The sequence below is a fragment of the Myripristis murdjan genome, chromosome 16 (genome assembly GCF_902150065.1).
Source record: "Myripristis murdjan chromosome 16, fMyrMur1.1, whole genome shotgun sequence".
Classification (NCBI taxonomy): Eukaryota; Metazoa; Chordata; class Actinopteri; order Holocentriformes; family Holocentridae; genus Myripristis; species Myripristis murdjan.
In genome coordinates, this window is record NC_043995.1 from 26,489,130 (window position 1) to 26,515,509 (window position 26,380).

The 26,380-nt window shown below is 40.4% G+C and overlaps 3 protein-coding genes across 4 annotated transcripts; all 3 read right to left on the minus strand.

Moving 5' to 3' along the window:
* Nucleotides 1-4,210: 4,210 nt before the first annotated feature.
* On the minus strand, nt 4,211-5,978 carry LOC115374016 (uncharacterized). Its single transcript, XM_030072714.1, has 2 exons — nt 5,929-5,978; nt 4,211-5,199 (listed from the first exon to the last, which is right to left on the minus strand). The coding sequence occupies exon 2, from the start codon at nt 5,125-5,127 to the stop codon at nt 4,438-4,440; it is 690 nt and encodes a 229-aa protein (XP_029928574.1). The 5' UTR covers nt 5,128-5,199; nt 5,929-5,978; the 3' UTR covers nt 4,211-4,437.
* Nucleotides 5,979-17,303: 11,325 nt separating this feature from the next.
* rpz4 (rapunzel 4) lies at nt 17,304-26,093 on the minus strand. 2 transcript variants are annotated; one of them, XM_030072360.1, is made up of 3 exons: nt 26,035-26,093; nt 19,419-19,482; nt 17,304-19,235 (listed from the first exon to the last, which is right to left on the minus strand). In XM_030072360.1, exon 3 carries the CDS (start codon nt 19,181-19,183, stop codon nt 18,008-18,010), a length of 1,176 nt encoding a protein of 391 aa, XP_029928220.1. In that variant the 5' UTR covers nt 19,184-19,235; nt 19,419-19,482; nt 26,035-26,093; the 3' UTR covers nt 17,304-18,007. The 2 variants fall into 2 exon arrangements, with proteins under 2 accessions (XP_029928220.1, XP_029928219.1); XM_030072359.1 differs by lacking the exon at nt 26,035-26,093 and adding an exon at nt 22,270-22,562.
* Nucleotides 22,654-26,100, minus strand: rpz5 (rapunzel 5). Its single transcript, XM_030072358.1, has 2 exons — nt 26,040-26,100; nt 22,654-24,471 (listed from the first exon to the last, which is right to left on the minus strand). Exon 2 carries the CDS (start codon nt 24,399-24,401, stop codon nt 23,217-23,219), a length of 1,185 nt encoding a protein of 394 aa, XP_029928218.1. The 5' UTR covers nt 24,402-24,471; nt 26,040-26,100; the 3' UTR covers nt 22,654-23,216.
* Nucleotides 26,101-26,380: the final 280 nt, after the last annotated feature.

A 26,380-nucleotide genomic window follows, 5' to 3' on the forward strand; every position in this document is an offset into this window, starting at 1 on the left:
TCATTATGAGCTCCTCAGATAGCATGTGACTGACCCTGTGCCGTGTGTTAAAACACAATCTGTAAACACTTTGTACATTACTGTTTTTAAAACTGCATTTGTTCCTTATGCACGAACATCTCACATAAAAACAAAATATGTTCACATTGCTCAGGTGTAATATCTTGCATTGTCTCCTCCTACACTGAAGCAGCACCAACAACAATTGAGATGGAAATCATTTTATTCTGATTTATCGACCCCATATATGTGCGTTTGACCCGCGGGTTCTACACATGTTATAAATCCGCCTGGATCTTGTTGTTAGCAGCCACACAACCTGCTGGGGCCCGCTGCATAAACGCTGCGCATACACATAAACCTGCACACATCGCTTTCTACACAGAAATTGGGATTTATATAAAAAAAAGAATGTGCGTTCCTCCACAACACGTCACGTCGTGTGTACACAAACTTCTTGGCTGCAGGCTGATGGAAAGGTGGCAGAGAACAACATGACAGAGGGAATTTACGCGACATTAAACTTTGTTATTCCATTCCAAGTACCTTTAACATCCAGTTTCATTGTGCTTGTATGATTTTGTTCAAGCCTGTTTATTTATTTATTTATTTATTTTTGCATTTTGAGTGAAAATATGTCTGTTGCAGTGTGTCACACATGCAGATGCGATTGCGGACTGATGTGGAGGCGCATGTGTCATTATAAGTCATTTAAAGCCCCATGAATAGATAAAGCCGTGCGTAATGGCTGTGCGTAATGACTATGCTTAGTGGTTGTGAGTATCGGCACAGTTCCGGCATGAGTGCTGTCAGAGGACTTTGCCAATCAGGACACTGTATAATAGCATCAAAACCGATTAAAGTTGATTAATATTTCCCTCCAATCAGGACTGCCTTCTGCAGTTACGTTTCCGGAATTACAGATTTGAACCACCACTTTGTTTGAACCAAAATATTTAATTTGATATTATATTTAACTAATTTAAACTTTTAAAAAATTGGTCCATCCACAACGCTGCGCCTGCAGTCTGAGCCACTTCATCTGTGAGACAGACTAACCCCGCTCTCAACAATAACACATGAAAACTACTTCTTATCAACTATTTCATCACCTTCATGTTTTTTACAGTAACCTCATGTCAGAGAACAAGAAACAGATTATTTTTAGAGCATAAACAGCAGACCACCTCTATCCTCAAATATCAACATGAACATGCTGCTCTAGACTGAAGGCTTCTCTTTTACAATCACCAGAACATACTCATAAAAAGACAAAGGCCTCCGCTGATTTTTTTTTTTTTTAAAACATAGGTTAGTGGTCACAATGTAAATTATAATTCACACCCACCACCATTATCTTCAAAACTAAACATCAGAAATGATGTCCAGCAGCAGTTTCTTCCTGGCCTTCTTGAGTTTTGTGATCTTACACTGCCATCAAGTGGATGCTATGGGGAAATGGTCATGATATAAATAGGCCATGGGGTTTATTAAAAAAAAGTCCAACATACTCCTTCATCATCCTTTTTTCCTAAGATGAGGGTCCAGCGCTGTGGGGCCGAGGACTTTCAGAGGACTTCCAGCTGAAGTTTGTAATTTTCAAGAGGTTAGTTTCATTTTATTAATCATGAGGACTTTGTAAGACAATGGCACAGAACCACTGACCAACCCAGATAGAGATCGATAGAGATAGATAGATAGTATTTACATCTAATGGTAAGAGGGTTAGGCTTAGTGTGTGTTGAGAGAGACAGAAGCAAGAAGCCTATCTGTCAAGAACTCTCCATCTAGGAGTCACATGACCAGCCGCCCCACGCAGGTACAGCCACCTTGCCACCTTCTTCTTTTACTTCTTCTCCTTTTTCTTTTTTAAACCACGATACAAACTGTATTCATTCTCAGCATACGTCCAATACACTCATTACAGGGAGCAGGACTGAACAGTTGGCCACATAACTGGAAAAACATCCGATTTTTAATATCTTCTGTGTGTTAATTCTGAATCTGTGAAAGTGGTAGATGTCATGTGAGATGTTACGGTTCAAATATGTGGGGAACAGGACCATGCAGCTGGTCAGAGTTGATCCTTATAGAGCAGAGCAGAGTTTTAGGTAACATAGGTTTCTAACATATTTCCTCAAGACATTTGAGATAGAAAATGTAGAAAATTAATGCATTTTTTTCTGTAAAATAGGCATCATCCATAACATTTTTGTGAACTTTTCTGCTCAGTCTAACGAATGACTGTTTGATAGTGTAGCCTTACTGCCTGTGTGTGTGTGTGTGTGTGTGTGTGTGTGTGAGAGAGAGAGAGAGAGAGAGAGAGAGTTTGGTATATGCGTGGGTATTGTTCATTGCCTGTCTGCTAGACACCTGTAGTACCATTAAGAATACTGCAGGTGGCGCCACCACCCTACTACATGGTGAAGAGGCACTTGGAGTCCAGGTTAAAACAGTTTACAGCTCAGACACATGTGAATAGTTGTTGACATAAACCTTTATTTATTTGGGGATAGATGACGGATAGATGTATCGTCTTTTTCAGCCCCACCCTGCCTCATATAAACTCACTTCCACACACGGGAACCTGGGAGCTGCCCAGTAAAACCACAGGCTGTGAAACCACTGTTGGCCACTGACAGGGTTGCTGCACATTTTATCAAGTTAAATTTAAGTCATTTGAACACTCTTTACACTATTTTAAATTGAATTACGACCAATTTGTGGCAAAAAAAAAAAAAAAAAAAAAAAAAAAAAAGCAGTGGGTATAAATTACCAGCCATAGGAACTGAACCATCGACATGCGGATTCAGGTGTGGTGCCGAAAATCTCTTCTCAGTCTGGTTAAACTGGTAAAGGGCTATTTTACCCAAAATGTTTGAGTATTCCTTTAAGAACATGTAGAAACTGTGCACTGAGCAGCTCCACTGGTGCAGTTTCAGGTTAGTAGCCTTCTTCGTGGGCACCTTGCTGTCTAGTTGTTGAGGAAGGCGAGTGTGTTCACCCGACCCCCTCCCTCCCCCCAATTCAGTCAGCCTCAGGTTCAAACCAGCAACTGGCTGGTCACCTTGAGGCTCCTGCCACCCCTCTTACTGTGAGATTGAATGTTTGTAAAAAGAAACTGATTTGTTCTGACTGTATTTAAGAGGAGCACTTTTCCAAAGTGGTTTTCACACATTCAGTTTTGTTCACATTAGTAATACAAAGATATGGTTCTCAGGGCTTTAAACTTGTATGTCATGCTAAAGTTTCACTTTATAGCTTAAAAAAATGATAATGATAATAATAATACTACTACTACTACTACTACTACTACTAATAATAGCTAAACCCACTCTTGAATGAAAAAGCAATGCACACCTGTCTTTAAAGTCCTATAGATGTTTGTGCAAATTAAAATAATTTCCTTAGGGAAGGACTTTTAGGACATTTCTTCTTGATTCCTTCTGGACTTCTTGAGTCCCTCTGACAGCTGAACCCTGGAAAGGGGCTGTGGCTGAAACTGAACACCTGTACAGGTGGAGTGGATGTAAGTTTTAACACTGAACCTAAAGGCTACTCTAACAATTAAAACAACTGGGACAGTGCAGATTATATCAGAGATTACATCAAAATGCTAGCAAGATATGAGCCTTACTCACTGGCCCTTTGCAAAAACATATAGCAAACACTTTGCCAAGTGTTTGGTGGCCCCAGACCGCTGCCCCTGCCTCACTTTGGGAAAGCTGGCCCTTCACCACACCTGGAATGGGAGACTAGAGAACGTTGCAGCTCTGTTTGGTATTTTTTTCCTGGGGCTGTGTGAGACTCCATCCCCCCGTCGCCCTGAATAGAAAGAAGTGGGTATGGATGGATGCCATGTAGCACCAAAACTAGCTCCCCTAATGTTACAAACCAAGGACACAGTTTTCAATATAATGTCCTTTAATTTTCAGTGTGTCCTCACCACAAGCAATTGACATCAGTGTTATAGTTACAACTGATGACATAGAAATGTTGTTTAGCAACACAACTATGAAGGATATCAATGTATTGTCAAAAACAAAGAAAAAAGAGAAAATTAAAAGTAGAGGAAAACAAGTATATCCAGTACTGATGTAACTAACAAGATAAACAGACAGGCAGAGTGATAGATTTTTATCAACAAATATTTACTACAGAGGAAAAAATGAATGCAAAAAGAGTATTTACATTTTAGAGAGAGAAATTAGTAGAAATTAAGGAGTTACTTGATTACTTTTTTGGATTGGATTATAAGCATAGTTGACATGGATGAATGCTCCCTATATTGCACTGAAACATGTCTAGAATTTGCAGCATGTTTCTTCTGGACCTATTCATCCCATCATGCAGATGTCAATCCAAATGCAATCTGTTGAAGTCGAGGTCAACACTGCCGGGTTTCTCCTGCAGCCTGTGCGCCTTGTCCAGTTTGGCTTAATCAGTAACATTTTCTGTACAGTCATCCAAGACAGTTTTCATTTGATTTTCCATATCTACCATTCGTTCCCGCCATTGCATTGCCAGCGCCTCTCTATCATTGCTTTGTGTGAGAGCAGCGTGGCTAAGCACAGTAGAAATGCCCTTTGCAAACAGGTTAATCAACCGAGCATAGAAATACTTCACTGCCCTTGAGTTTTTCTGCTCTATGGTGGCTATTTTTTCCAGCAGGTTGTCTGTGATGACATCGCTGTAGAGGGCATTCACGTTCAAATCACCACCTTTCTCCATGTAATAGTTGAGGAACTTCTCCTTCTTCCTCTGTTTGTCCTGAGGCCTCGCGTTCGCATAGTCTTCTAACCTTTCATACTGGTTGAGGATCTGGTTCTCTTTCCCAAAGTTCCTCTTGTTCATTGCCGTCCTCTGTTGCTCCCGATAAATTTGATCCATATCATTCTGGAATCCAACGAGTGTCTGTGTGACCACCTCAAACGTGTCTGCCAAGTGGCCAGCTTCGCCCCCCTTCGGAGTTTTGAGTATCTTTGCAAAGGTCACAAACACAGTCTCCAAGACGGGGTGAAGCTTGCCTACACTGCCTGCAAGCGCTTCAGACGCTTGGCCCAGAAGGTCTGCACCTTTCTCGATCTTATCCTTGTTCAGTAGGAGCCAATCTGCCACACGGTTCATTTTTAGGTTATTTTTTTTGGAGATAAGCTATTCCAAACGTTCAATGTCCACAGCTAGAGACTATGCTGGTGCCTGAAAAAGAAAGATGGAACACTTATAAAACATCATATAAAACTTTTTCTTTAATCCACTTTCAAGATACGCCTATGAACATTAAGTCTTCTTTTCTTCACAGTTTCTTGACAAACAAACCCTACAATAAAGCAAATGGCAGTTCTTGTCAGAACATGCAGGCTTTCACCTTCATGCTGCACCCTTGGAGTCTAATTTAATGACAGGACCACATATTAAAAAAAAAAAAGTGCATGCAAGTTCACAGACAAGGCACTCAGTAAACAAGTATGCCATTAGAAATGTCATGCCTGTTATGAGCACTCGTGAATTATAACACCAAGTTTCTACAACATTTGCAGTAGTGGCCCTTAATGAGGATTAATTTACCGCCCAACAATAGCCAAGACCCAAAGTAGTCGGTGCAAAATACGCATGAGAGATGACCGAACACATATCTCATTCCCTGGAGCCCATATTCAGAAAATGGCACACCCAAGTCTGGGGAGAAAACCCCACTACTGCTCGTGCTCTAGACAGCCACATTCCTTTCCTCCCAACAGCCTGTAATATGATCACTCTCCATTTCATCAAACGTCTCAAAGTTCCCTCAGTTCCTAAACAAGGTCAGATTGCCATAATGGAGAGGGAAGCTCTGAGCAAACAAAGCTTAAGGTTGCTTTTTTTTGTTTGTTTGTTTCAATTCTGTTTTCAGGTAAAAACGCAGGTTAGAGCAGGAGCAAAACTCACTGTGCAACTAAAGTTTGCAGTTTTGTCCAGTCTAGTTCCCCGGTAGTCCAGCTGTGCCTTTGTGCACCACCTTTTTGGATGTATTTATACTCTCTCTCTCTCTCTCTCTCTCTCTCTCTCTCTCTCTCTCTCTCTCTCTCTCTCTCTCTCTCGACACTCCTCCTTAAGAGCCTCAGATGCAGAGAAAAGAGGGAAAATGGACTCTGCTTGTGCATACATGTCTCTGTGTGTATGCGTGAGACAGAGGAAGGAGGACATAAAGACTGATAGAGAGATAATGAAAAGGAGACCAGACAGCTTAGTGGCCTTTATGCCTTCAGCACAAAACCCTTCTTATTGTGGTTCGGCCAAGGCTGTCATGACCACAGCACCAGTTCCGCTAAACTCTTCAAGAACGTGCATGCTCAAAAGCTTAATTCAGCTCCTCAGTTTGTTCGTTTTCTTTTTGTGCTAGCTGGCATTCAAAGCAGGTTTATAGCCTAACTAATGGTTTCACACAGTCATTCAGCCAAAGTTTAGATTCTATGCATCCTCCAAAATGGCTATTTCGGGAAAATAATGCTATTTTCCCTGCAGAGGCTGCACTTTCAAAGATAGTGCAAGCACAGTGTCAGTGCTCCCCCATGGCCTTTGTGCTTTTCACACAGGACATCGGCATTCAAAGCCTGATACCACAATCAGCTGCTGTTAAATCAAAGGCAAGGAGTGAGGAAGATGAGGAAGGGACATCTGCATCAAAGTGAGATCACCCGGTTTCACCTCGGGTTTCTATTTGTAGTCATACAGTCAGATCTCACATCATGCCTAACCCCCACTAGGGGGAGCAGTGACGCTGCTACGTTTTTTTTTTTTTTTTTCCTGAGCGTGTAAACACTAACAGTATTTCATGAAGCACTATCTCTGAAACCACTTGCAGCTACTATAAACTATAACTATAAACACAACTCACTGCTTTACTGTCAGTTTGCAATTTGCCACACTATTTTGACAGTTTCCACACGGACACATGTGAAAACACTTTTACATAAATAATGAGCTCACTTACAAATCAGATCAGATTGAACCACAGGTACATATTCGGTTTGGGCAACAGTGGAGGACAGAGGGGGAGAGGGGAGAGAGGCTGAAGAGGAGGAGGAGAAAGAGGAGGAAGAGGATGAAGAGGGGATGTTATTTTTTGCTCTTTTATTCTAGCAATATTTTTGTTTTCTTCCACTGTGCTTTTGTTGTTTGAGGAGTGTTACAATAGAATATTTTGAGGAAAAAAAAAAAATTGTTTTGTGATACACATCCATACTTTACACATTTAGGTACCTGTGTGTGTGTGTGTGTGTGTGTGTGTGTGTGTGTGTGTGTGTCTGCGTTTACCTCATGTATGGAAAACTTTATTGCAAAAAAAAAAGCCAAAAAACAAAAGTCACATTTTTATTATTATTATTATTTATTTATTCTATCAGTGCTTTAGTAGTTGGTGCTTCATGTGCTTATTCAATATCTATTGCAAGAGTTGTATAATATTTTGCTGGTTTGGTACAAGGTTTTGTGGTTAGTGTGTGGAGAGTTTTGCAAAAAGTAGCCTTCAGTTTCAAAGAAAAACTGTACCACTGAGGGCTTTAATTTGTACCACAACGTGCCTACTTTCAAACTGAACTAGTGAGGTGAGGATGGTTGTGTACAGGATCAATCTACCCAAAGCAGAGAACCTAAACGGAAAGGAAAAGAGGATGTGAAAGAACTGAATCAGCGCTGAAAAGGTTGTTCATCTGTGCTTGAACTTTGTTCCTCTGACAAAGGGGTGAACCTCTCTAACACTGAATGAAACGTTTGATCAGAAATGTCTAAGGCCTGTGGTGCAGTAATACACACAGACACACACCTGCCACTCCATCCTTCCCAGCGCACTGATGTTGTAAACTCTTGTAAACTTGACTAATAGCCGAAACTTTCACATTATGTTGCAGCAAAATAATCCCAGAAGGGCCCGAATCCAAACCCAAGAACAGAAGCTCATCAGAAACATCACATGTCAGTCATTCATAAGGAAGTGCAACGTCCTGTTACCTTTAGCGCTTGATTTATCACCATGTGCAGCTCAGTACCTCTGTCACCTCACTCTCTTCAACAGCATTTGTCCTTCAGATTTATTATGATAACTTTATTCTCAAGAGCCAAATGACAAACCAATAAAGCTCTTCATTTTTCAGAATTTGAGTCTGACCAAACATCCGGGTCTTAGGGTCCCAGAATCGTAAATGCTCACATAATCAACCATCTCCGCCCTCCGCCCCTCTGAGGGCCGAGCTAAAGTCAGTTGTTTACATTTTGAGTTTTCATTTAACTTATTGATCAAGGTTAATATTAAGTAAAAGATAGCTTAAGGTTAGGGTTAGGTTTAGGCATAAGTCGGTTATGGCTATGATTAGGGAATGTGGGTAAATCAACAAGGTCATGCCTTCACCATCACAGAAAAAAAAAAAAAAATCAGTGAATGGGGACTGGAGAGACTCAGTCGACATGCTGGGCAGCCATTCCTGCCCTACTCTGCCTCTGATTGGCTTGTAATCATTGGCTTTGTTGGTTATGGGTTGGTTAAGGTTAGGTTTAGGGTTAGCCAGTCAGAGTCAGAGTAGGCATGCTGTGTATGCAGGCCCAGTAAGTCAGTTTAGTTTAGAGGTGATGTGTTTTGCCAGAAAGTACGGGATGTCTGTTTGCCCAAAACACTTCCTAGAATAATTTACCATGTCGAATGACGCAATTAAATCCAAAAATTACAACCCTGTGGATGATTTTTTCTTTTTTTTTCTTCAAACATTTTAGGGCTCACCTATAAGGGAGACATCATGACAGCTGACGATTTTTTATTAAATATTTGAGGCCTTCTGTGAGGAGGATATTTTGATTTTTTTTTCTTTTGTTTTCTTTGTAAGCCTTTTCATAATGGGATTTTTCATCTATTGATTGTTTATCTTTGTTTGTCATTAGTAAGCGTTGTGTGTATGCTAAAACATTGTTGTTGATTTCTATCAAATCTAAAGTAACAGGTGACTTTACCCAACCTGTAAATTAAACCTGTGATGACAATACTGTACTTGAGGTAAATACACAATGCTTTCTAAACATTGCCACTAGATGGCATACACTCATTATACAGTCCACACACACACACACACACACACACACACACACACACACACACACATAAATGGATTATATATTTAAATTAAATTATTTTGTTAATTATGACTGGGAAACATTAATCTGGCCATAACTTGATGTTTTGGGCTTCAGTCTGTGAAATTAGTTGAAAATTAGTTTATGGAATACCAAATGTAAATGTTAAGAGACTAAGTATGAACAAGAAATCAGGTTTTTCATGACATTTTTCAAATCTCGGTTCATACTTGTGTATTTAAACTTTGGTGATGAGCTCATAGGAAATAAAAGAGGCATCTTGGTGTTTTTTTTTTTTTTTTTTTTTTTTTTTTTAATAACATAAAAGGAAGTTTTAAAAGTTTCTGCATCATACACTTCCATCAACAAATGATTGCTTGTTAGAATGAAAAGTGACTCATGGCTTGAGACAGTCTAAACAAACCATTATTATCACAAAGCCCTAACAGTTTTGCTTTGTCCTCGTCGAGAGCAGGATTATCTGAGTCTGTCTCAGGCCAGGTAGACCAGACTGTCTGAGCGTCTGGAGGCCAAGGTTGGCTGCTCGACAAATTTGTATTATTACTGTTAAACTGTTTCTTATTTCTACTGTAGAAACGTTTTTTTTTTTTTTTGCTCTCACAACATTAGATTAAGTGTTAAACTCATTTGAGCAGCAGTTTAGTCAACCAGATGCACATGGTTTACTGTACAAATGTCAAGGACCAGTTGAACTCGATTAAGCTTTGAACTGCTTTATAATTCTCTAATTACTATAATCAGATGTAATATTCTCACTTGCAGAAAGACTTTATTCTGAGCATATTCAGAGCACATTTGGCTATGCAAGTCAGTCATAGGTTAACAGCCATGTTTTGCTGTTGTTGTTGTTGTTGTTGTTGTTGTTGTTGTTGTTGTTGTTGTTGTTTTCCATAGGTGAATTTATACACTCAGTGGCCACTTCATCAGCTCCACTTGTACAATATAATCTAATCCAATCCAGCTGTTCTGCCATAAAGTTTACTTTTCTGCTGCCTATAATGCTCAGGTTTTTTTTTTTTTTGTCACAGTAATAGAGGTGTTCATTCACTTCTATGTTTGGCATTGAGCTCATAGTTAGTGCTGCTGTTGGACTGCATTTTTATTGAGGGGTGTTTCCACTATTCTGTCCCCCTCATGTATATATATATAAGGTGGACAAAAAATTAGAAAAACCTCTCAATATAATGTAGTCCAGATCAAGACCTCTGCAAACTACAACCTCAATAATAATTAAAATAATTAAATTTACACATTCTCCACAATGTCAACAGAAACTGAACATTATAAACTTTCCTAAAAGGTAGAATTTAAGGCCGAGCTGTTGCACTGAACTGCATTAGACTGTATAGGTGGAGCTGATGGAGTGGACTCTGAGCATATACTGTATCTACTGTATATTTCTGACTTGAACTTGGATTTAAGTCCAAGCCTCAGTTCATCCTGATGCAGCTCGGTGCAGGGCTTGATTTTTATGGGCCAGAATTAAATTTAGAGATCGTCTCAGAGTGTACAGTGGGCCGGTCCTGTTTCACTTCAGGAATTAAAAGCCACCCTCAAGGCCAACTACTTCACACATCTTTCACTGTCTTTACCTGCCCTTTCCTGTTCAGGGTCACAGGTGGCCTATCCCAGCATGCATTGGGTGAAACACAGGTTGAAACCCCGGACAGGTCACCATCCATCACAGGGTTGTTGCTCTGTCTGTGTGTGTGACTTGCCCACACAGGAACATACAAAGAGAACATGCAAACTCCACATATGAAAGATCTGAGAAGTAAACACAAATCCTGCACCTGCTTTACAATCAAAGATCATAAATTCAAATTTCAACTTTCAATACTTTGTTGCCATATCAGTCAGTATGACTGAGAGCAGTTTGATTGCAGGGAAGTTTCAAGTGATGATACACTTCAAAATTCAATTTCACATGACATAACAACATAACTTAACTTGAAACTTAAATCACATTCCTACAATCCTGAAAGTAATGTTGTTTGTGTAAATAACACACCCAAACTACTTTGCAGGAATGCTCATATTTGACTTGGTTCATCTGTCAGTCAAACTTCTTGTCTGACAGCAGGTATTCTCAATGTGAACTCTGAGTGACCCGGATACAGCTAGATGCCACTGCTGGTATGCTACTGGAAGATACCTCCTCTAGCACTCACCACTCACCTAAATAAGTGACAATGTCAGAACAAAACCATACATGCTGTCTGTTTATTTGTTTATGTACTTATTTACTTACTTATTTGCATCAATACATTTTTAATCTTGCCATGCATCAGCCACTTCAGTAAAGGCTTTTTACTTTTTTCACTTAAGAGAGTATGCCTTGGATTCTTTTCTTTCAGGATTTCTTATACTCATTTATTTCCACAGGAGCAAATTGAGGCACCTGTCATATATTGCACAATCTAAAAATATTCTGAACTCTGCGATTCCTGCAGCAGGTGCCTGAGCTGGACTTGTCGATGCACGCTGAATTCCTGTTGCATAGAGAGTGTCTTAAAGCAGAGCCACAGCTATGGCTGTGCTTCTCATCAATCAGGAATGGTGAGGCTCTCCTATTTAACCTTTATTTACCTAGGGAAGTTTCCCTGAACGCCCACAATGTTTTCCAGAGATGCCCTCCTTCATACGAGCATTCACAACAGCACATGAAACGACACAGTCTTCCACTGTCAAGTTGTAGATGTGCTGCTGCGGGTGAGTGTTTTGCTCAAGGGCACATTGACAGTTGTCGGTGGGGAGGGGAGGATGTTACTCCATCAGTTCCCATGTACAGCTTTTCCCAGCCACTCAAAAACCTCTTTGCTTTTACTATTTATCTGTTTGTTTGTTTTTGTTTGTTTGTTTGTTTGTTTGTTTTTTAATTTTTAAAAGCTTGATCTTTGCACTGAGAAGGTTGCATTCAATTTTGTTGCACATGTACAATAACAATAAAGATATTCTATTCTGTTCTATTCTCTTCTACTAAAACATCAAGTTCCCAGGCATCAACCTCCAGCTCCATTTTCATGCCTGTGCTCTCTCAGAGAAAGTGCTCAGGGTGTTCACCATGGTTTAATAAAGATGAGACCATGGCTTAGTGTCTTTTTGGGAGGGAAACCCATAATGAGGTTTTAAAAAAAAAAAAGGACTTACAGTAACAATGCCTCACTTTGTGCTGACATCATTGTTTGTAATTAAGTCAATAACAGACATTGAACACTTTGTTTGCGCTGTGTCTTTTAGGCAGAGGGTATGAAAGGCTCCGGAGGAAAACTTGGGTCACATTTTGCAAACAACACCAGACGTCACAGTGATAGCATCTGCAAAATTCCTTAGTGGAGGGTTTCTTTGACACACAGTCGGATGGCAGTGTCAGACGAACTTGTCGGGTCTTGCACAGAAATCGGTATGCAAGGAAGGGAGTACGAGAGGACAGCAGTAACATGGATGAACAAGGGGACCAAATGGTGTGGAGTGAAACTTATATGGTTTTTGAAGACAGATATTACAAGTCAAGGAGTTTATCCTCTCAGATGTTCTTTTTACAAATTCCATTTACTGACACAGCTCTATATTTAGGCAGCGAGGCAGAACCCTGAGTCATAACATTTTCATTATGCAAGGGTTTTACACCAGTCAAGACTTTTCTTACTGTATGTGGCAGTCTGTATGAAAAAGGAAGGACAAGGTTTCAGTTTAAGCTGTTGGCTTTGCTTTGAATTACTGTATGTTTTTTTTTTTTTTTTTTTTTTGAAACAAAAGCCATTCACAATGTTGTAGAAAAAATCCACTTTCATATGAAACAACAAGTTTGATCAAGAAGAAAAGTATCTAGTAAAGCATAAAAAAGGCAGTTTTCTTGTAAGCGCACTCTTTTATTTAGTTGTACCATACCTGTTGTCAAAAAAAAAAAAAATCAACTTATCGGTCTTCTAAAGGCATATATCTGTATCTATATCTTTATCTATCTATATCTATCTATATCTGTATCTATATATAGATATAGATATAAATATATGCATACATACAACATAGCTTGAGTGTTGTTGACCAATCAGTCTTTTCTCAGTGAAAAGACTGATTCAAACACGAGCTGGGGCAACTTCCTTGCTTGGATTGGATTTCCTCTGAAGTCTCTCCAGTGATTTTCCTCCTCAGTTTCTTTAAACATCAGTGGACATGCAACATCTGTTAAGTTCCTCCTGATAGAAACCCAATAAGCATGACTGCAGGTCTTCAGTTGTGCTGCGTTCAGAGACCCGAGCATCTGATGCGTCTCAGAAAGTCCGGCCACTCCCAGCAGTGAGCATTAGGGCCTTGTGATGCAGCCAGCAAATTGCTGGAACCCACCACCTGATTAAAATTTATGGGTACTTTTTTAAAGACAAACTGAATGCTATTTCCATTGAGACAAAATTAAGCCTGAATTGAGGGTTAGGTTGAGGTGACGGGTGGCAGTACAATGTATCCCTGCATGGCGGGCGAATCGTTTCGTTGCCACGTGATGTTTTTCTGCGTTCCTGAGGTCACCTGATGGGCCGGTCTCAATACAGGGCTGTGTGGCCAAATCATATTCATGTAAGAGTAATTCTGGTCTGATTAAAAGCATCTCTTTGCTTATTCACTAGTTTTGTGTGGACAGAACCCGACCCACCTGGGCGTGGACAGAAACTGGCCTGTAGAGCCTATCCAGATGGAGGACAGAGCTGAAGTGTATGACAAAACGCTGCCAGCTGCCATATACAGCTCTGTTGGCTGAATTTTATTCCATCTTCTAAGAAATCTAACTTATATTGTTTCATAATTATATAATTTCAAGACTTTAAAGCAGTATAATGTGTTAACATGGTTTCTCGCAGTCAATATATATTGTATAAGGACACATACGGATATAGAGATCGATTTTTCCCCCTTTTCCTCAACTCTGTGTCTCTGCATCAATTTATTTAGCCATTTCTGATCATGCTGGTCATTGTCTTGGTGTCGCTTGTGTTCACTTTGTGGATTTCATTGACTTCAGTCCAGTTCAACCACAGATATCTTCAGGAGTCTTGAGCATTACATCATAGCAAATATGGTGCAAATGTGTTCTTGGTTTCAGATGAAGCCATGGATGGAATCACGGAGCATAAATGTAACTGGATCACCAGCTGCTGGAAATATGGAAAACACTCAGGATTGATTCAGGACTCAGGAGTTGATCCATAAAGAGCCAAAAAGACAGTTTTACTTTCTTCCATCTCAGTCTTGTTCCACTGGCAAACAAGAATCCAAACAAAAAAGGTCCAGTCCTAAAACTCAAGGTTGGCGTTTATTTTTCCAAGAATAACCTGATCTCCAAGATTATGATGCAGTCTCTGATGATATTGCAGACTTTTCCACATGTGTAGACTGCACAGAGAGGAAAGTGGCACATGACCAACACCACTAGCAGGTTTTCACAAGCACTTTGTGATGACGTTTTGTAAAAAGCTCTTCATTAGTACTCTTAGTTTGTCTTTGTTTTTGTGGAAGAAGACCAGAAACACCATGGTCACCAGTGCAGAGAAGCCTTGACAAAGCTGACTGGAGACAGGAGGAGCTGGTGATTGAAAAGTGGCAGCATGTTTCCTGTGGTCAAAATGTCAAAATATGATCGTTGAGGGCCAGAGAAACTGTTTCATCCACAAAAGAGATGTTGATGATTTCTCTTAACCTGACCAATATGATTTCCCTTTTGCTCATATCCAAGTATGAGTGCAAAAAATACATTGAAACACTAAATAAAATTTGACATTGGGCTGTTTTTTGTGCACTTGCTCCTCTGTGGGGAGCTTGACCCGCCTGTGTAAAACAGGGACACGAGACTTCACATCCCAAAGATAGAAAGGCCTCGGCCACATAATTACAGAGCACCATGGGTGTTTCCAAACTAGCAAACCGTAGCATTCTTGTTCTCTTTGCCGTCTGCCATAAGACAAAGTTTCCATAAGCACAATCAGGGGTTAAATGCCTTGCTCAATGGCACCGGCTCAGTGGCACAGGCAGATAGAGCAGCTCATTCCCTGCCCCCCTTTTCATACCAATAAAAAACTATTTATTTTTTTGTTTAGCAAGAATCCAAGCAAGTAGAATCCAGTCTTACCTCACTACCAAGAGTTACGTTGAGAAAAAAAAAAATTTGCTCAAATGGTATTTCTCAAACAAGATTACATATTTTCACACTAATTTGTTGTAATTAGAATAAATGGTGTGACTGAGGCGCCCCAGTGATTCACCATGTACGGCGCATACAAACTACAACTGAGGCCATATCCTTTCAATTCTGGCCTGGGTCTTTTGCTGCAAATCATCCCCTCTCTCCTGTCTTTCTCCACTGTATCCAAAAAATAACATAACAACAGTTTGAGAAAACCTGCTGTGAACAAGATATTCAGAAATATTTCAGTCTCATTCAAGCATTTTTAAAGATCTATTTGCTGGCTATAAATTCTTAATTATGTATACGTAAATATCCAAAGCAACAGCGTGTTTACTGGACTAAAGGAGGCCTAAATAAGCTGCAATTTAAGAGTACTCTGGTGTCAGTGCTACATGTTAGTGAGCATCTGCTGTTCTGCACAGTTCGATAAAATATTCCAAACAACAACAACAAAATAAAATAAACACTCTGATAGTTCTAAGTGGGGCGATGATGAAGTAAGCACGATGAAGACATGTTCCCTGGGTAAATAAAGTGCTCTTCAACAGTGACAACAAATAACGGCGACCATATACCTGTATTACCTCACCTTGTCTTGAACAGCAGGACGATGACAATTGCAAAACAATTCTGACGTGTTTTAAAAATTCCCCTTAAAAAATGGTATTTCCATCATCAGTATGACTTTTTTCTGCATGTTTTTTCAGTTGGTGCGCACAGAAGATGTTGATGTGTCAGCCCCCGGAGTTGTAACACAGACATTTGACTCATGCCCTTTCTTTCAGGAAATAAAGTAAAGGTCATGGTTAAGGTTAGGGTTAAGGTTAAGGTTAAGGTTAGGGTTAAGGTTAAGGATGGACGGTGCAATTTTTTTTTTCTGACAGAAAGTGCTTGAGGTAAACTTCATTCAAGAAACTTCATTCATAAACTTTTATCACATCAGTTCCAAGTTAAAAATGCACACTCAAAGAAATGGGTTTTATTTGGAATGTTTTATTTTGAAAGTTTGTTACATTCATTTCTTTGGCGGAGTGTTTCATAAAGGAATATTCTCTGTGAGACACCAGCAAACAATGAATATAGAAAAATAAAGTAAAAATCAATCAAATCAACTTGACTCCTCATTCTTGGAGACAAGCATATATCAGATATCAATTTCTTAAACAGTTGTAAAATAGAAATACATTATTATCAATAACTTTTCTTTATCAATAACATTTCTGTATTGATAATTTTAAATGGGTTGCATGTTTTGTTCAGCTAACCAAATGTATATTTATTACTTAAAAAACATGTGCACAGTATACAGTAAACACTACACATAAGAAAAACGTCAGATGTGCTGGGAAAATCACAAAATGCAGTGATTTTAAAATATTTTTTTAAAAAATCTGTATATCAAAAACAGAGGAAGCACATTAACTCAGTGGTTGACAAGATGTAGGTTTTTTTCTATATTTTCATTTTCATTTTTAAGTAGCGTCAGTTTATATCTCCACATTGAAATGCTACCCAGACAGACAATATTATGCAAATTGTGATCAAAATCTTAGGAAAAAAATAGCCTAAGATTTAAGAGGATTTACAATGACAAGATTTAAAACGTATTGGTCTAAATGTGCAATTTCCCCAGCAAAGGAATACCCTCTGTATAAATGTTCTTTTAAAGTGAAAGGACACTAGATTGGAGAGTTTCGAGCAGCCACAGGACTCCAGTTTCTGTTGCAGAGTACCACAGGTAAAGATTTCAACATCCAAGCTAGGGTGTTAGGGTTAGGGTTAACACACTCCCGCCATCCTCACACCATCACTAGGCCTTGGCGTGCCTCTCCAGTGGGAAGATGCAATTTCATGCAATGGGTACCAACCATGCAGGGTGATGCTCACAGAGCTGCTGTCATGTGCTGTGAGTTGCAATGCACTTTGCTCTGCAAGCTGCATCAAAGCTCCCATCTATGCTCAACTGAAACTGTCCACACTGTATCACCCAGTGCATGATGTCGGCTCTGGAGTGGCTTTTTTTTTTTTTTTTTTTTCATGCGGCTGTGGTCTACATGTATTCAGCATGGTGGCCTCACTGCTTATCACTACCACCATAATGTAATCTCTCTGCGACAGCTTGGTTCGATCCCTCAAACTAACATACGTTGCAGCATTTAGCTGGAACAGATGGTTGACACTTCTCACGACAAGCAAAAAAGTCATCTGCCCAATTCAAATTTATAATGGTGCATATAATGCAATAGATTTCCAAAATAATGAAATAATTTCTCCTAACTGCACAACTTGGAGAAGATTACTATATTTCACAAACAACTACACTGATTACTAATAGAAGACACTGTAATACTGTAAACATCATTAGTATTCTGCACAAAGGCTGGAGGAAGGCTGCCGTGAAAAAAGAACTGTATTATATTATATTGTGGGATGACAGTGATAAATTATTATTAGATACGGAGGCTATCTAGGTTTCTTTGGAATGACCCATTTGTATGCAAGAAAATAAAAGGTTCTTAAGAAAGGAGAAATATTTCAATGAAAACAGGATAGAGGTGCAACATTAAGGCAACTACTGTGTAGTGTTTGGATGCAAAGGCACAGTAGAGAGGCAGAACAGATTGCTTGGCAAAGTCAGAATCTGTGCAAATATGTAATAGCCTATCAACCTCGGAACTATTGCTTTTGATTCTTGAGCTATTTAAAACCTCAAGCAGAGTGAACACAGATGTAGAAGTTCTTGTGCTCCTCCCAGTAGTGAAGCTCCTCGGAGAAGCTCCAGGAGCAGGCCAGGTCTTTGCTGGTTTTGACCGTGTGGACCACACACTGACCAGGCAACTCCTTAAACAGAAGCTCGGCTACATTCACCACGGTGTTCTTCTTCTGACTTTGGATCAGCTGCTCGATACGCGTCTTGTCCACAGGCTCAGGTGACTCACTGTAGGACACCATGACATTAAGTTTGTCATCCGATGATGGGACTTGGAAGCGACTCTTCCCTGTCTGGCAGTGGAATTCCTTTTTGCTGGCAAACAAGCCGGAAGGAGACCTGAATATACGCACAGACCAGCACACCCAGTCATATTTCTTCTTCAGCTTCTGTATGAGGGCATCGGCTAGCTGCTGGTTGGAGAGGTCGGAGTGGTCTCTCACCAGTCGACGGGAATCCAGCTCAGCCTGTTTGGGGAAGCTGATAATGCAGTCTTCAATTACAGCATTCATTTTAGCCTGCACATCCTTCATCTTCGCACCCCAGTCTTTAAGAAGTTCGTCCTCATCATCACATTCTTTCAGGGCACTGTAGCCCATCAAGGCGATGATACCGATGCAGAAGAGCTTCTTCATTCTGGCGCAGAAGTCCTCCATCGGTCGCCGACTTTTCTCCTCATAGTTTAGAGTTATCTCGAGCACAGACTCCCCGGAGAAGTTGTCTCCTGTCACAGCGCTGTAGAGGGTGTGAAGGTTTTTGTCACCACCAGTCTTGACAAAATGTTCCAGGAAAAGCTTCTTCTTGACCTCACGGAACTTGGGTTTCGCATTGAGGATGTCCATGTACTTCCTGAACTGGTTGGTGATGTTCTCCTCCACTGAGAAATACGCAGCATCCACTCCACTTTTCTTGATTTCATCATTGATCCGCTGAATCTCCTCCGAGACCACCTCCAGACGGTCACGGACCTTCTGGAATTGCTCTTTCATAAACGCGGCCTCTTTGCTCTCAACATTGTCCAGCGCCAGCTTCACTATTGGAGCAGCGATGGAGAAAACAGGGAAGAGGTCACCAGCGATACTGGCTATTACTTCAGCTCCTTGTTCAAACACTTCCATCACCGTCTCCACCATGTCCTTCTTCTCTGCCACTAGCTTCTGTAGCTGGTCTGTCATCTTTGCTGATGTAGTTCAGGTTAAGCGATGTGAAAATATATTCCAGGAGACTCTAACAAGAAAAAAAAATAGTGGCATGGTCAAAACAATGTCTCAAACTTTTGATTTAAAATAACACATTTCAAAAAAGCACAATACACCTTGAGCTTTAAAGCATAAAAAACAGAAGGAAGACAAAACTAGCTGTATCAATTTACCAACAAAACCAAATACATGGTTGTCTTATTTTACTTACAGCACTATTCTGGTGTGGTTGGACTGCGGCCGGCTGTCTTGCTCTTCTTACCACACACTGAAAACTGATAAGGAAAAAGGAAAACAACAAGCAAAGTGAGTTTCAGTGCTGTGTGCGCAGTGCCTGCTGGGATTGTAGCTGGGCACACCCTATGAGCAATGAGTCAACAATGCAACAGACATTCAACAGTGAGGGAAGACCAGGAGGTATAGAGTTACACACAGGAGTTGTGAAACTTGTACCTGCAAATGGCTTCACAATTGGGATACCAACAATTAAGTAAAAGGGCCAGTTCATTCATTAGGATTCCTATCTTGAACATGGAGAAACATGGAGCAGCACAGTTTGGTTTCATCATGCACAGGTTTTCACTATGTTATCCAAAACTGCTTCATGTATAACACTATAAATAATTAAAATTGACTGATTAAAAAAAATGGTAAATGGTAGTTTCACCCTACTTTATGTATTGACATTTGATGAAAATGTTTTGTTGTTCTGTCTCTAAATACATCTGCTGCTCTTTTACTCAGAGACATACTTGATCTCAGTTGTACTAATATAGTTATGTAAAGGTTAAGTTATTATTTTTTCAAAGGTGAATGTATTTTCTGAAACAGGTGGACTATTGCTATGCAAGATAAAGTATTTCCAGTCAAGAGCATTGCCCTTTAAAAATGTGAACTCCCCGCAGTAACCCAGCTGGGGTGAAATGATTAAGGCTGTGCAGGCCTTGTTATTCTCATGGTTTAGCACATTCAAATCAGTACTGGTGCACACAAACAACTCCTCATTAAGCCAGAAAACAGAGAACTAAGACTGAAACTTGAAAAGCACCGAAGGTCAGTTTTCCGGGTATGCAAATTCATCTCTATGTGCAATCTAGTTTAAGGTCTACAAGAGGAAAGGCAACTTTGGTACAGGAGTTCAAATAATCTTCTTTTAGCTCCATGAATCTTAACATCAGCTGTCTGGTGCAGCTCTAAAAATAATACCCGTTATCACAGGTTTGTGTCTCGGTTTTCTGTTTCTTGGCTTTGAAAGAGAGGTGTTGCAATTCTATTTTTTATACCGAGTGGTGTGCACATTTAAACAGCAGTGTTGTCTCTCGTTCAGCCAGCCTAGTCAATACTGGTGCAGCGGGCGTGGGAAGTGATTAACTGGAAGAGGTTAAACTTGCTGGGCAAGGGTGCGTTTTCCATCGCAACTCAGCAAGTTACCAAGGCAACCAGACAATGGAAATTATTCTGTCAGCTCGTTCAGCCCACTGCTGATGTCTGTCCCCGGGGGTTTTCTTTACACTGCAGAGGATTGCAGTGAGATGGCACCCATTTCTCAGCTCGACACATCACACACCTCTGCAGCTGTCAGACGCAGCCCTGGGTAGTGAAGCTTCCACAGAAAACACGCACTGCTGTTTAAACTGCAGCACAGACACACAGCTGTGGACGCAGCTATCTGTCTGATGCTTTCCCATTTACATTCATGAGCATCTTATGAATGTTGGCCACATAACTGAAACAGTCACCAGTGGAATATACAAAAACTATTACTTGCATGGTTGCCTTTTATTGTTCAGGACAAAACCAAAAATCACAAGCAATGCCAGTCGAATGTAACAGCATTTATAATCCTGTTTCTCATTTGATTTGGCCATGCTAAAACATGTGATTCCTGTTTTTCCCCACTGAAATCTCCTCTCTCAGGTTCCCGCAGGTTGTTAAACTGAGTGCATGCCAGGCACCTCTGCACAGACATTACAAGTATAACCAGACAGTGCTTGGAGAAATCACATCCTCAGACACAAGGAGCTGGAGGTGCATTTGCAGCTCATGTAACAGAAATACAGATGCAAGGCGATGGAGGCAACAAGCATAACCACACAGATTTTCCAAACAGCAATATTCACTTTTATGAAATAATATGCACATATTTGCATACAGCATTTATTACATTTAATTTGCATAATATGTTCATAATGTTCATATCTGTTATTTTTCTGGCATACTAGCAATACCACTTAATTTAGTAACATTCAGTATTTATTTATTTATATATTTATTTAATATGTTGAACCACAACATAGTGGCTTTGTCTGCTGCCATCTACATCTGCACACATACACAAGACGGCATAGGGGAGTTATACATGGAAGCACTAGAGTATCCGGCTTTGTTGGGCTGTAACAAGTTCATGTTTCACTTCAGATTGTCTGTCGACGCTTTTTCTAAACACGAAGAGGGCCAAGCGGCTCCTCCGGCAGCACTGACCGTCCAGCCTGCGGGCAGCGAGGGAAAGCCCTGCAGCTGACATAAAAACTAAACGGTCTGTTAATGCGCCCACTTAATGGAAAATGTATTGATCACTACGTGTACAAGGGGCTCTAATTGTATCATACACCGCCCGAGGACAGCGAGACAAACAAACACCAAAGGTTAACACGGCGGATTGGATTATGTTACAACGCTGCCACATCAAGCCTACAGTATTACGCCTTAGAAGTTGGACACTTCCTGGAATTAAAAAAAAAAAAAAAAAAAGAAGCAGTGATAGAGCTGGCAGCCAACGCCCATAATGAAATTATTGTTTTATCAGCGCAAAAACTTGCTACTTCATCTAATCAGACCATACAAAGCTGAAACTTCATTGAAAATGAAGACGCATAAGGCATTTAAATCCAGACCAGGCCAGAGTGAAAAAGTGCAAAGTGCTCGGTTATGTAACGAGCGACCCGAGTCAAATAAATCCAACATTTACTCTTAAAGCGTCAAGGAGACACTAATTATTACACATAGGCTGCGTTAAATGTCCGTGGCCGCTGTTTAATCATTGTGATCAGAGATGAACTCACCTTAAAAAAGTTTGCGGAAGACACACTAACTTCCCGACTGTTTGTCTTTCTATTGGTCATGTGGTTCTCATGTTAGGAGAGACACACCCAGGCAGGCAGAAGGGAGAAAAAAAAAAAAAAAAACAGAACTTGGGTGGTGGAAAACGAAGTTGCTGAACATAATGGACTGCTGCTATATTATTACAGCGGCACCTCCACCCCTTTGATAAATAATCGCACGTAGTTAAAGCATAATATCTTCTAATGAAACTTTGGTGAAAAGCAAATATAACAATTATTTCCTAGTGCATAATAATTTTCAGTAATGGTGACAGGCCTGCTAATCAGCTTATAACATTTAAAAATGATATTTAATAGCAGTTAATGATGACCAATGATGACAAAATCATTCATATTTGATTTATTACAAATGAAAATAAACAGTCATTAAAAAAAGTGGACTAAAGAGATTATAACCCTGCAGTAATCTATTGCACCCACAACAGCATGTTTGGAGTGGAAGTTTTTTTTATATATATATATATACTGTAATACCCAGTGGGTGGAAAGTCATTCTATGTTTTCCATAACACATTTAAGTTGAAGCTGGCATGGATATGTATGGCTCTGAAAAAGCTGGAATGCCACATTAGTGAAACTTCTATGGCACACTAAACACCTGTAGATAAATCCAAAGCTGTCAAGGCAAATACTGTGTCTTATCCACAGAGAACAGGAACACATTCTGTTGAAGGATAAAAGTCAATGCAAGTGAAGCGATTCACGTTCCAGACCCCAAGCAAAGCAGATTATGAGCAATGATTGTATTTATCAATAATCACTTTTACAATGAAGACATCTCTATAGGACTCTGGTAAAAAAAAAAAAACGAAAGAAAAACATTCATGAATTGTATTTGGAGCTGGTTCTCCTCATATGCATATGTTTTATTCTATGTTGTCGTAAGATTACTCAGGGTGGATACATAAGTAGGCTCTCTTGTGTTTTCCATAGTAGTAACAATCCTCAAGGAAGTTGTTGGCCTCCACCACCTCCTTGTAATGGCTGACAGCATGGACCAGGCAGCTCGGGAACCTCCTGCTCAAAGACTGTGCCACATCCATCATGTTTCCCTTCAGCTTCTGCTTCTCAATCTCCTCTTGGATCTGACTCTTGTTAATAGGCTTGGGGTTAACACAAAACGAGATCACCACTTTGATGTTGTTCTTGGTCAAAATGTCAAAGTAGTTAACGCCGCCTCCACTTCCGTGGTACTTTTTCCCTGCCAGCCAGTTGAAAAAGAAAATGCGCTCCTTGTCATTGAAGACCCTGATGGACCAGTTCACCCAATCGTATTTCTTAACAAGTGAATCCAAAAGGGATTTGGTGTAGTCAAGGTCGACGCTGCCGGGTTTCTCCTGAACCTGGTGCTCCATGTCCAGTTTGGCCTGATCAGCAAAGTTCTCTGTGCAGTCGTCAACTGCAGCTTTCATTCGTTTCTCCACATCCTCCATTCGGTCCTGCCACTTCTTGACCATCTCCTCCCCCACGACCCCTTCTTTGAGGGCGGCATAGCCCATAACAGCAATAATGCCCACCACAAAAAGCTTCTTCAGCCGGGCACAGAAATCCTCAACTGCCCTTCTGCTTCTCTGCTCTATGGCGACTACAGTATCCAGCATGGGATCTCCTGAGGTGTTCTCCCCAGTGACAGCATTGTAGAGGGCGTCCAAGTTCAAGTCGCCATCTGTGTTCTCGTACTGGCTGAGGAACTTCTCCATCTTCTTCTCTTTGAACTTTGGCTTAGCATTGACAAAATCCTGGAACTTTTCATACTGGGTGAGCATCTGGGCTTCTCGATCAAAGTTCTGCTTGTTCATAGATGTTCTCTGCAACTCCAGGCCAATTTTATCTATCTCATCTTGGATTCCCTCAAGTTTCTGGTTGACCAGGTCAAATTGCTCCGTCAGGTAGCGTGCCTCCTTCCCCTCCGGGTTGCTGAGGATTTCGGCAGAGGCAACAAACACAGCCTCCAAGACCGGGTGAAGTTGGCCTACAGTGGCTGCAAGCACTTCAGAGGCTTGCCCCATGATCTCCACGCCTTTCTCAATCTTGCCCCTGTTCTGTAGGAGCCAATCTGCCACACTGTTCATCTTTAGGTTATTTGTTGTAGTCTAACTAATCCAACCTTGGAATTTCCACCGCCAGAGACTATGCCGGTGCCTGAAAGAAGAAGAAACATGAAACCCTTGTAAACTTGATTGTAGTGTGATATCACATTTCAGATAATTTTTAGCTGTCCTCTTTTTTATTACAGTAATAAACCCACTTTGAAGAAACACCAATGGACATTAAGTCATTCTTTCACTGAACACCTTTCTGACAAACAAACCCTACAATAAAGCAAACGGTAGGTCATGTCAGCACATGCAGGTATCCAGTTTCATGCCGCACCCTCATTTAATGAGAGGGACTCGATTAGAGCCTTGGTGGCACTGACGCACATAGCAAAAAACGGATGAAATTGCTCAAATGAAGCTTAGAGTAAACAAGTGTGGCAGCTCAGAACAAATAACAAACATGGTATGTGTATTCACAAATTATGACGTGGTATATTGTGCAACATGGCAGTATATCAGCCCTTTGGGATGTAAATTACTGCTCTAACAATAGCCAAGACCCAAAGCAAACACAGATGTTCACAACATGGGAAAAACGGGGATTTACTTTGCCAACTGTATTGTGGTTTTCTATGTAAAACACACAGGAGAGATGACCTAACACATGTCTCAGTCCCTGGAGCCCATCTCCAGTTCAGAAAAAGGCACACCCAGGTCTGAAAGAAGAAAATCCCCACTACTACACTTGTTCTGTAATGGCAACCATACTTCCCCTCTAATAACAACCTCTAATGTCACTGAAACCAAAACTACCAAGCACATACAATATACTGTGTTTTATAACCATCAGGTATGAAATAACAGAAAAAAAAAAAAAAAAAAAATACAGGTTAATATCTACATCCACTGATCCTGTTCTTACCAGTAATTGCTGCAGTGATGAGATCAATGGTGTCATTTTACAGGCTGTCCTAAGGACTATCACTGCACTAATTACATTTTCCTTTGTTCAGTCAGATACCATCAGAGCCTAAACAATTTTTCACATTCCTATTTGAAACAGTTGATGTAAATGACAACAAAGGTACAGCTGTACACTGGAATTCGGAATTAAGTAGTGGAATTTAATTGTGACTCATTTTAAATTGAACTATAGGCATTCTAAGCTAAAGAAGAAAAAAATAAATAAAACAGTGAAAGAAAATACTTACTGATTAACTGTCTTGGTTTGTGCTTGGAAATATCTTCCCTTGTAAAATCAAAGTTTGTCTTCTTTAAAGGAATATCAAAGATATAATTACTTTATGAGAAAGAAAAAAAAGGCGAGTCCCACACAGTGCTTGATCAACCACCAATCTATAGGAGCCTCGTGGAGACCACATCCTTTAAGTCTTAAGGCATCAACAAGACCACATCCGTCAACCATATACCATCTCTGCCTGTGACATAGCAGTTTCAGCGAAATTGTATTACACAGCCTGTTTTGCTGCACAAGTCCAAAGAAAAATACATTTTCAATCCAGCTTCTCCAAAGTCTCCCAGTTCCCACAGCTGTTAATCAAGGTCAGCTTGCAATAATGGTGGCAAAATCTGAGAAAAACTAACTTAATGATGTTTTTATTCCATTTTCAGGAAAAAGACAAATTAGAGCAGAATAAAAACTCACCTTACAAGCTAAAGTATCCAGTGGGGTCCAGTCTACTTATCCAACAGTCCAGCTGTGCCTTTGCGCACCAGCCTCCTTGGGATGTATATATAGACTCTCTCTCTCTCCCTCTCTCTCTCTCTCTCCCTGTTGTCACTCCCCCTTTGGAACTCTTCTCCCTCACACATTCCACGGAAACCCACTCAGATGGATGAGGGGCCGGCACTGAGACAGATAACATCCTGTAAACACTCCCCATGCAGGGACACCCTGCACCTTGGGAAAATAAAGAAAATAGACTGGTTTCTCAGTGTCTGTGCCTGTGTCGTGGAGAGAGAGAGAGAGAGGGAGAGAGAGAGAGAGAGAG